Here is a 12,379-nt window from a genome sequence, read left to right as displayed (position 1 = left end):
AGAATGGGTTATATAGAAGCATACTAAAATAGGTATATATAAAAGAAACATCTCTCAGCTATTCTCTCCCCTTGAGGGAAATTTCTCCCCCCCCCACACTTTTATTTCTTAAACTCTATTTCTCTCTGCCGTATGCTAAAAACAACCGCAGATGACAACAGCGGTGGTCGTGGATGTGTGGTAAGTAGCTTGCTTACGAACCACATGGTTCCGGGTTCATTCTCACTGCGTGGCACCTTGGGCAAGTGTCTTCTACTATAGCCTCGGGCCGACCAAAGCCTTGTGAGTGGATTTGGTAGACGGAAACTGAAAGAAACCCGTCGTATATATGTTTATAAATATGTATGTGTGTGTATATGTTTGTGTGTCTGTGTTTGTCCCCCCAACATCGCTTGAGAACCGATAGTGGTATGTTTACGCCCCCTCTAATCTAGCGGTTCGGCAAAAGAGACCGATAGAATAAGTACCGGGCTTACAAAGAATAAGTCCTGGAATCGATTTGCTCGACTAAAGGCGCTGCTCCAGCATGGCCACAGTCAAATGACTGAAAGAAGTAAAAGAGTAAAAGATATATATATATATATATATATATATATACATACACAATGGATTTTTATACACCGAATGTCTCAATAGTCAATCATAGATTTTCGATTTTGATACATGGTCACATATTTTGGGGAAGTGAATAATCAGTTACATCGACAAACGACAACAAATACCTGACTGGTATTATTGAATCAAACTCGGAGAGATAAAAAGCAAAGTCAGAAAATGAAAGACTCTGCCGATTCTGCCAGTCTACTGTCATACTCTCCTATTCCACTGCTCTTGGCCAACTGGTAGAATAATTAACACATCGGGTGAAAGTTTTAGAAACATTTCGCCTATCTTCACGTTCCCAGTTCAAATTCCACCGAGGCCAACTTTGCCTTTCTCCCTTTCGGAATCAATGAAATAAGTACCAAGGCGGTGAGCTGGCAGAAACGTTAGCGCGCCGGGCGAAATGCTTGGCGGTATTTCGTCTGCCGTTACCTTCTGAGTTCAAATTCCACCGAGGTCGACTTTGCCTTTCATCCTTTCGGGGTCGATAAATTAAGTACCAGTTACGCACTGGGTTCGATGTAATCGACTTAATCTCTTTGTCTGTCCTTGTTTGTCCCCTCTATCTTTAGCTCCTTGTGGACAATAAAAAAGAAGAAATGTTAGCATGCTGGGCGAAATGCATAGCGGTATTTCGTCTGTCTTTACGTTCTGAGTTCAAATTCCGCCGAGGTCGACTTTGCCTTTCAAGAAGTCGAATAGTGTTCTTATGATTGAAGTCCATTCTTAATATATGCATGAGCAAAAATACCCTGCAAATATGAGCACTATTCCAAAGTAGATTTTACTCGAGCGTGTAGACGTTCTGAGTTCGAATTCTGTCGGAATAAATTTTATCCTTCATCTCTCCCCAGTTTACCATATCGGTTGTAGGCAACATCATGCATTAAAGTTGATTCAACTTTGTACCAACTTTTAGATGCGCTGCCATGTAATCTCTTCTTTCTCCTCCACCACCTGTTTCTTCCTTATCCTGTTTCATATACTACTACTACTACCACTACTACCTATATTATTATTACTAACACTGCTATAACCACTACTATTAGTGGTAGCGTTATTAGAGAACTCAAATTACTTGTATAGCCAGCTGATACCAATTACATCGATCCCGGAGAGATGAAAGACAAACTGAACTTCGTTGGACGAAACTTAATGCTAAAATCTATTAAGTCTAACCCTCGACTCTTTAATTCACTCTGCTGCCCTTATAAAGATTAATCATAATGATAATGACAGATGGCCTCAAATTATGTGGGAATGTATAATGCGCGAGTTAGACTCAGACTTTAAAAGGGTTGCATACACTAAAATGGGAGAGTAATTTACAAACTGTCATACGACAGTATTTAGTGCATGTAAATACGGTAAATAATAGCCGTTTGATACCGTTTCAATTTTCGGACGAATGTATTTAAAATGTCTTGAAGGCATTTATCAGAAACTCATCTAAATGCCTTATAAATTAATTTAGATACGAAACTGCAAGAGTTTTGAAGTTAATGCACCCAGATACAATCTTAACATGTTACGTAATGTGTTTCTTCCGTGTAAAGCACGTAGTTTCGTTCAGCAATACTATAATGCATGCAGCTATCTGTCTTTCTATTGAGATCTCAAGAAACATTACAACAGTACTGTGCTTTCTCATTCTTACGAATGAACAACACGGTAGAAATCATTGCGATCTTTCTAAATGCTAGATCTTACATCCCCAGTTGACATTTTATCCCATCACACACACACACACACACACACACACAAGCTTGTCTTATAAAAATTGGGCTTTTCGCTGTAGAGGCAGGGCATAATTTAAATGATTTAATTCAGACTAATTGCGGTATTACACCATCAGAGATATTCCTTACTAAAATGATTTTGACAACATTTTGGGTTGTTTAAACACTATAGACATGCATTACTTTATCAAATTGCATATGAAGACATTAGACATTCCTCTATGTATTTGTCTATATAAGGAATGCTTTATTTTTAGATCTGTAGTGAAAACATATGCAAATGTGAAGTTGTACGCGAAAACAAGCAAAAACGACCAATTCGCGGGAACATTTCTGCCGAAATTGTCGATTGAAAGATTCAAATGCATTAACATAATTTGATGAGAGCTAAGGCGGTGAGCTGGCAGAATCGTTAGCACGCTGGACGAAATGATTAGGTGTACTTCGCCCGTCACTACGTTCTAAGTTCAAATTCCACCGAAATCGACTTTACTTTTCATGGTCGACAAAATAAGTACCTGTTGAACACTGGGGTCGATATAATCGACTATTCCCCTCCCCCAAATTTCAGGCATTGTGCTTATATTAGAAAGGATTATCTCGATGGAAGTGCTTGTACAATCGGCAGGCACCTCAGTGACATGCACAAAAGCATAAAGCCCACAGAGCAAACCTGGATTATCCCCCGTTATAAACTTTAAAAAGCAATAGTTAACTCTTTGGAGTGAAGTTCAATTCATCCATTAGATCCTGAAAAATGAATGATGGATTGCAAAAGGTGAAGAAATCTAGATGCTTGCAGACAAGCATAATATAGGAAATTTCTACGATGTGATGAAGATTCTTTATAACGCCGAGATTTGCTCCATGTCACCTGTTAGGTCATCAGATGGCACATCTTTATTGAAAAACTCATTAGCAAAAGCGGAAGTTGCTTTTAAGCCATTCTAATCTAATAGATACACAGTTATGGAGGAATTCTGTGATATACTTGTCATCTGCTACCTTCATGATTCACAGCCTCCAAATCAAGATTTTCATCTAAATGCCAGTCTGTTGCCATCTGCTTCTGCTTTGTGGGAGTGATGTAAAGATCAGATGCAGCCAGGTCATAAAGATCGAAGCATTCAGGAACTACAGAAGATCTTTTCAATTACCTGACGAGATACAATTACACAGATATGCATCAAAACAGCGTAAAAAGCAGCTGTGAACCCATATTGTTTCCAAACACATAATGTGCATGATTAACTCACCTCTTCCCCGTAGGATCGTTTTAAACCAGTCACATTGCCCGGTTAGTGCATCAGAGGAGTGGTTAAAAGACAACTGAAGAAATTGTCTGAAGCGGAGCCACATCCATTTGTCAAAAATGGAAGACCACATTGCTCGACATTCACATTGATCTCACTACTGGAGTGGAGGATTGAAACTTTGGCGAAGAAACACACTCAGCTACCAAGAGAGAAGGGAAAAAAGGCATAGATGCAGAGTTGCACCTAGCATCTCCAACCAGTTTTTTTTTTACATGACCCCTCTATAATCGAAGTTGCAAATTGAGTATTGTGAAAAATTGTCATCATAAAATCCAAAAATGATGTTCGTAATCGTATTTGATAGAAAGTGTGTGTTGTATTGTATTGTATTGTGTCGTGTTGTGCTTTGTTGTGTGTATGAGTATAATGTCGGCAAGAAGTCGATATTTTGACATGGAGTGAAATACTGCTTTTTTTCCCTCTGCCACCTAACGATGAATCATAAGAATGTTTCTAAAAGATTTATTGTTCGATATTGCCTATAAACTGAGGCTCGCAGAGATGAGTCTCTGGCTTAAACATATAACTATTTTCTCAGTCAGAACGCGTCTTTATTTAGATATAGTCTTGAATAATTTCAAATATTTTATTGTAAATAATTATATCACTGAGAATAAAATAAATATTTATGATTTATAATATACCCATAAAGTTACATGTTTCGTAGGCAGGAATATTCGTCTAAACCAGTTCCACCTGAATAATACATATTTTATCGACATTCAGAAGACTGAAGCCCAAAATGAAACTCGGTGGAATTTGAATTAAAGAATGTCAAAAGACTAAATATTACAGCTAAATATTACAACACATTTTGTCGAGAGCTTTGTCTTCCACTAACTGCTGATAAATAGTGATAACAATGATGAAATAGCGGTAAGGAATAAACCCAAAAAATAATATTCACGGATTACTACAAACCTGCATGTGGTTCAAGCTGTGCATTGTTGGAATTTTCTTTTAAATCATTCGCTGGCACACCGGTATAATATGCAGCTGCTGCACATAAGTGTACAGAGATAATGCGAGAAGAAGCCGAGTTATTTTTGATTCGAAGAGACGCACTAACATCCCCAGTTCGATATCCCTCTCCTGTAAACGTAAAGTCAATGTCACTTTTGCTCGGGGCAGGAATTTCGGGTAGAGATCGTAGTGCGTGTTTTTGAGCTTTCTCCATGCAAACTGCTAGCTCAGGGCTACCTGTTAACGAAGTAAAGAGAATTTCAAAGTTAAAAGATTCAGATCATTTGTGCTTGATTTATATGAAGCGAGTATATCAAAGAAAAGCCACTTTATACGAGCCTAGAAGGGAGTGTCAAATAGACTCTCAGACGACTATTGTTGGCACTCCGTCGCTTACGATGTCGATGGTTCCAGTTGATCCGATCAACGGAACAGCCTGCTCGTGAAATTAACGTGCAAGTGGTTGAGCACTCCACAGACACGTGTACTCTTAACGTAGTTCTAGGGGATATTCAGCATGACACAGTGTGACAAGGCTGACCCTTTGAATTACAGGGACAACAGAAACAGGAAGAAAGAGTGAGAGAAAGTTGTGGTGAAAGAGTACAGCAGGGTTCGCCACCATCCCCTGCCGGTGCCTCGTGGAGCTTTAGGTGTTTTCGTTCAATAAACACTCACAACGCCCGGTCTGGGAATCGAAACTGCGATCCTATGACCGCGAGTCCGCTGCCCTAACCACTGGGCCATTGCACTTCTACACCAGACGACTATAAACAGCAGCTAAATCTCTCTCAAATCCCTTCTTACCATTTTGTAAAAAGGAAAGGTACATTAAATGTATTTTGTCTGAAGTAAAGGCGGGATGTTCAGGAAAGCCTTTGCTATTTATATCTCGGTCAGCCCTGATTAAACAGGGCTGACCGAGAGCTAAACAATAATTTAATACCAACTTTATTGAAATACTTCCATTCTGACAAATCTTCAATGCCATTAATCTATAAGTAATCCTTGCAGATAATGTAGCTCAGATCAACTACCACTCAAATTTCATTTACGTTAGAAATTACAAGCTTGTATTATAAAAAAAAATAGTAACAACTGTGTCTAAACTATTAGCTTATGTTGTGTACCTCAATAACATGTACCTTTGCATATAGAAGAGAGATTCAGAAGTGCCAGTGCGTTTTAGGATTGCATCAAATAGCAGACTGGCTGCCGTCCAAGTAGAAACAGAATCTCATTCATCTAAACATAATAGCAAATGCTACAGTATTCCCAGAAGAATAGGAATTGATGATTCATGAGATAAGACTATTTAACTTTATTTTCTTTTTTCCATTTTTCTTCCCAATGTTAGTATTTATTACTGTGATACGGTATATAATACGTTAATCAAGAAGAAAAAAAATCACGAGAGAGAGAGAGAGGAGAGAAAGAGAGAGAGAGAGAGAGAGAGAGAGAGAGAGAGGAGAGAAAGAGAGAGAGAGAGAGAGAGAGAGAGAGAGAGAGAGAGAGAGAGAGAGAGAGAGAGAGCGGTGTGCTTGCACTTAGTAATAAGAACTCACCGTCCGGATACTTGTAATGTTGAGTCAAATCATCCCTAGAAATTGTATTTACTGCTTTCGTGCTGATAGAACGACCGACAGCATTCTTCTCGACAGCAAAGGGTGTCATATTTCCCATAGAATCCAACACCCAGTGAACACGGTCTCCATGGATTTCAGAAAACAGGAATTTTGTGTCATATCCTAAATGGAGATCGCCTTCCCTTATACCTTTAACCGGAGCAGGGCCACATGTGAAGACACCTGCGAAAAAAAAAAAATTTAATACAAAAAAAAAAAGAAAGAAAATGAAATGATATTAAATATTGTTGCAGTGTTATTGATTCTAAACGAATCTATAACACTAGCAAAAAATAATTTAAAAAAATTCTCTGCATATTTCAAGCACGATTTCAAATATACCATTAGTTTTCGAATGTATGGCACATCTCTATATATACGGATGCAGACACGCGCGTTGAATTTAAGAATTCTAGATACCGCTTACATTGTAGAAATATACTTAGAAGTATATTTTTGACCTTGTTATCCTATCTAACTGGCTAATGATTAGCTATTGTGATACAGATGCAACAATAATTTCGCTGTTAATATATTGGTTCCAAAGTTGGTAGAGGGCCAGCAATTATGGGGCCGGGGGATAATCGTTCATACCGACCTCAGTGCTCGGAGGGTACGTATTTTGTCCACCCCGAAAGGATGAACGACAAACTTGACCACGGCAGGTTTTGAACTCAGAACATAAAGACGGAAGAAATGTCGCTAAGGATTTTACCTGGCATGCTAACGATTCTTATTTCTTTATTTCCCATAAAGAGTTTACACAGATATTAGTACAACACATGTGGGGACATACAAAAATAACACAGACAATTAAATGAATATAAAAATTAAAATTAAAAACGTATGATGTACATGCATGATAACAATGAAATGAATATGAAAATGAACTACTTGCCCCAGCAAGCAGCCTCGTTTCTTCCTTTTACCATTTATAGGGCGTGTCCCTTAATATGTCCACTCCATGCACCTTTATTAAGTCTTTGTACCTCGTACTATCCGGTAACTTTTTTTAAGTCCGCGTAGTCTCCAGCGTATAACTCCTTTTTTGTATTTGGATATCACATCTTTTTGGCTTTGAGTTACCAGTACACACAATTGCCAGCCTACAATGGTTGTGTATCCCTCTATGTTCACAAATTTCGCCACTTCTTAACTTCATAAATCAAATCCTTTTCTGCCCCCTCTGTCAACAAACAGACATAATTATTCTCACGGGGAGAGGGCTTTCGTAAATCCTGTGATGTCTGTTTGTTTTCTTTTTTCTTTTTGTTTTGTAAAGGAGAAGAATGGGTGGGTTTGGTGTTTGCGGGTAGAGGGTGCGACTGAGTGGGTGTGGGCGGTTTGGGGTTCCATCTCGTTCTGTCCTTTCCTTCTCTTTTTCCCAGCTACTGTCCATACTTCCTCCTTTCTCTGCACTTCCTCCAATATCTCCTCCTGTATTTTTTCTGGCTCCTTTTCTTCTCTTTCTGTTGTTTTCTGTGTGGTACAGTGTGCCCTAATGTGGCCCTTCTGGCCACATTTAAAACAACGAGGGACTCTTCCATCCACCCACACTCTTAGCATCGTATCTCCGATCGACACCGTTTCTACGAGTCCTTCCAGCGTTTCCACTTCCGCTTGAACTATTAGGTCTAGCGTCTTGCCTTTCCATTTTGTTCCTTCTATTTCTGTAGCCTGGATGACGACCACCTCCTCCTTATTTCCGAGGAGGACTGCTGCTGCAAACCAAGCCACATTTATATCTGGCGGGGTCCTGTTTACCCTAATCCTGGAAGGACCACTTTGTTCTCGCCGTAGTCACTACCTGTTGCCCTGCCATTTCCTCTGTCCTAAAATGGACAACAATAGTCCCGTATGAATTTCCTCTTCCTAAATATTTTTCCTCTTTCATTACCGAGCATAAAGTCTTTTCAATTTCCTCCTACTTCGCATGTTCCAATCTTCTTTCTTTTATCGAGTATACCTTATACGCCAAGATCTTTTTCCCCTCTCCTCCAATATCTTCTTGGGTGGTGACAACTTAACCCCCTTCCCTTCTCTGTGCGCCATTTTTACCGTCTTTGTCTATATTTGATAAGTCCACCTCTTTTCTTTTCTTTTGTCACTTCTGCAAAGTTCTTTTTACCTAATTCTCTGCCCATCTTTTTTACTGCCATTATCAGTTCTTCCTCCGAAGAAGACAACTTAATACCACTAAGGTCCGAAGAAAACATTTTACTTTTTGCCATTATCCTGGCTAACTCTCTGTAAAGCACCACCAGCAAAACCGCTGCAAAGCAGCGCAAAAACAATTTACAAAATGTTAAAAAACACCGACACAATATTACGACTGTAAAAACAACCAACTATACATACGGCATCCTAACGATTCTATCAAGCTTGCTGCCTTAATGCTGTTAATATTTCAGGTGCTTTAAAGACAGTAAACTGGCAGAATCATTAACTCGCTGGGTAAAAATTTTTAGCGGCATTTCGTCTGTCTTTACGTTCTTAGTTCAAATCCGCCGAGGTTGATTTTCTCGTCATCCTTTCGGGGTCGATGAAATAAGTACCAATTGAGCACTGGGGTCGATTTTAATCGACTTAACCTATCTTCCAAATTGCTGGCCTAGTGCCAAAATTTAAAACCAAAATATTACATGCTATTTAAACAAGCATGATTTTTTGAGCACATTACCTTAGAATCTATAGAAATTATAACAAAAGAATGCTAACTTATCAGTTATAAAGAAACATAAAAAGTTTCTTTAATAGTCCTTTCTAGAGTGAGATTTACTTGATCAGTCTTGTTGAAAGATTCCAACAGTAGTCTTCCATCATATTTGTACCTATTTCTCTGTTCCCAATTTTCCCTATTACATCTCTTATAACGTTATTACATTTTCACTGCTCTTGGCTTAAATCAACAAGTTTTTGTGGAAAGCGACCTGAGTGTCATTGGTGGTATTGGACATTCTTGACACTCACGTTGAAGGCCAATCTTATAAAATTATATTTTGTCTAGAGTAGGTGTCCGCCTTAAGATCGCTATAAAAGATTTTGACGACCAGAATAAACGAAGACCCTGCACAAAATTCACTTTTGTGCACTGAACCTCTGAAATATGTATCTTTTATAAGCTCTCTTATCAGGGCGCCATGAAAAAAATAACCCACGGTTTAAGTTTTTCCATGTTGAGTTCAGAAAATTTATTGCAGATGTATCTAAAACAGACACTATATTCATTCATCATCTTTATTCTAAGCATTTGTGGCAAATAAATTGATTTAGTAGCATGTAGTTGTTTTAACAACATGTAATAAAAATATTTTTTAAATCAAAATTGCATATCGTTGCCGACAAGCCAGAATTTATAACATCTTTGAAACCAACATCCCAAATGTACCTCATATCTTGCCTAATTTCTAAGATACCAACATGTAATATGCAATAAGGCTCTTGTTGCAACTCAAAAGTGGAAACACCAGTATATAAAAAGGGTAAGTTATATTGCCAGATTAGAGGTACTAGGGTAAAATGATAGGATGTTTAGAATCAGTACATCAAATATATGTAAGAATAAGCCTTAAAATCTAAGGTGCCAAAATCTGTATTGGACAGTATCATTATGATGATACTGGGTTGGCGAATATATATTTGTAAGTACTTTTTTGTCGAATATAAAAAAAATAGGTGTATGTTATGTAACAAAAACTTCACGTGAATGTGGGGCTTAGCGTCACAATTATAAAAAAAAGACGAGTAAACAAATACTGTCACACAGTGTTATAACTTTAGTTATAACCACAAGATTTTTGAAGGGTATGGTTAATACCATAACCTATTAAATTTCAGCCCTGGGTTTCATGACTTGATTCAAGAAAGAAATGCACTAAAGCAGTTTATATTAGCTTTCTACATGCTCATAAAGAAGATTTGGATTCAACACGTATAGCTACATAAAATAGTCATTTACAACGAAGACAAAATTAGATTCTGTAACGAACCACATGAGTGTGTGTCAATGGCATTAGTGACATGAGCCTAACTGAGAACCAAATCCAGATTATGTAATCGGTTTAGTTCTGGCCAGAAGTGCATGCAACAACAGCAAAAAATTGGTTTTAGTACAGCTACAAGATAAATGGAGATTCCTGACGGAGTCTGGATTAAATTTTAAACGCTAATATAGCAAACCTCGTCAAAGTATACAATATTGTATATAGATATGCAGATGGTGTTCACTCAATATGCACCAGTTGCCTAACAAAAATGTGGAAAGTATCGATCAAAAAACAAATCATTATTGCACCTGTCTTAATTAGTAAAGAAAAGCATCTGCAATCGATCTTGAGTATCATCATCGATTGTAATTTAAGGGCAGAATCTTTTCTTTCATTACTATGATGATCATCCACAGCCATTCGCACAATGTCGGTTGCTGTAAGAAAGATCAGAGCTTCCTTTACATTCGTCTTTCATTCGATCCCATGTGGTGATGAAAGCTGTTACAATCTCAGTAGATTTCTATGATATCTCGTTGCTCATTAGTCGTATTGCAAACGGCGTTGCTTTTAGCAAATCTAACTTTTACAGTCGATTTTGTTTACTATCATCACCACTTCATCCATACCATTGCAGGCTCGAACGACCCGGTTGAAATATTAACTAAGCACTTTCTGAGTTTCATTCTAATGCCTTTATAGCATGCAAGGATATATTGGATAAATTGTCTGAAAAGACAGAGCAATAACATTCAGAAAGCTTCCGACCATAGGTCTTCTCGTGGCTGAACAACAACACTATTCTTAGGCTGAGCACTAATGTTCTTATAGGGATAAATCTTTGTCATTTTAAACTAAATTCCAAATCATTTCTGAATAAATTACACCCCCACCCGCACATACACATCTCACATACATAAATCATATTTATAGTGGGCATAATACATTACGAGAATACTAGCAAACATGTAACTTCTCGAAAAACTAACCAATGACATAATCGTTCTTCAGAAAAGATTTACTAATTAGGTTTGATCATTTACATTTCATTTATTTTAGCTCAAATTAAACACACAGCTAAAATGAATAATTTTGACACCAATAGAATCTACTTAGTTTCGGTACTGCATATATTCTCTATATTTATATAAATAAGCCGATCAATTTCATATAATGTTTAAAGAATTATTTAATGGTTTTCATTATCTAAAGTCTAAAGTTTCTGCTAAGTTCAAACTGAGGAATACTTTGTAATTCATCACTCAGAGATCGATAAAATGAATATCTGTTCATGGACTGTAATCTTTATTTCTTTAATAATATTACATATATAGGAGCCTCCGTCGGTTCCGACGACGAGGGTCCCTGCTGATACGATCAACGGAACAGCTTGCTCGCGAGATTAACGTGCAGGTGACTGAGCACTCCACAGACACGCCTTTGCACCTTTACATACTTCTCAGGGAGATTCAGCGTGACACAGAATGTGACAAGGCTGGCCCTTGAAATACAGGTAGAACTCATTTTTGCCAGCTGAGTGGACAGGAGCATCGTGAAATAAAGCCCCTTGCTCAAAAACACAACGCGCCGCCGTGAATCGAACTCGTGACCTTACGATTGCGTGCTGAATATCCTAGTCACTAAGCCACGTGCCTTCATGTATATATAACATATATATACACACACAAGTGCTTCAAAATATTACATGTATACATAGACACAGACATACGATCACGTGTGAGACCTCGAATACCAAAGGTAGAGTAAAGTATAGTATTTTATGACAGCTAAAATCACCTCAAATTTTTACGCTGAATTTCTAGTAACTGGTCATCAGATACATTCTCTCATACGGACATATATAATATATGCATATGTATATATACATATTTACATACATATATTATCTTATATAGAACTCAATACATTAAGCTAGAGTGGAAAGACAGTCTACTCAGAGTTTTAATATAATAGATATGTATTCGTTCATTTGGTGATTATAATAAATCAGTCAGAACTCAACGGTACAGAGTAGAAGTACTCGGTGTTTATTGTTTTTATTGAGTTCTACACCAGGTTATCAGTCTCGCAATGCTTAAGCGAAGTGATCGTATATATATATATATATATATATATATATATATATA

The 12,379-nt window shown here is 37.6% G+C and overlaps 1 protein-coding gene across 5 annotated transcripts in view; it reads right to left on the bottom strand.

The window, feature by feature from the left end:
* The window catches only part of LOC106871880 (protein-glutamine gamma-glutamyltransferase K), a 427,287-nt gene that overhangs the window by 12,437 nt on the left and 402,471 nt on the right, over window positions 1–12,379 (bottom strand). For all 5 annotated transcript variants that reach the window (XM_052967482.1, XM_014918634.2, XM_014918631.2 and 2 more), the window contains 2 exons: window positions 6,187–6,429; window positions 4,580–4,858 (listed from right to left, as the gene is read on the bottom strand). In XM_052967482.1, the coding sequence (XP_052823442.1) occupies window positions 4,580–4,858; window positions 6,187–6,429 (522 nt within the window). The remainder of the gene's footprint in view (window positions 1–4,579; window positions 4,859–6,186; window positions 6,430–12,379) is intronic.

Source organism: Octopus bimaculoides, chromosome 1 (genome assembly GCF_001194135.2).
Source record: "Octopus bimaculoides isolate UCB-OBI-ISO-001 chromosome 1, ASM119413v2, whole genome shotgun sequence".
In the NCBI taxonomy this organism is placed as follows: domain Eukaryota; kingdom Metazoa; phylum Mollusca; class Cephalopoda; order Octopoda; family Octopodidae; genus Octopus; species Octopus bimaculoides.
The sequence above is the reverse complement of the archived record's forward strand: the minus strand, read 5'-3'. Positions and strand labels throughout refer to the sequence as shown.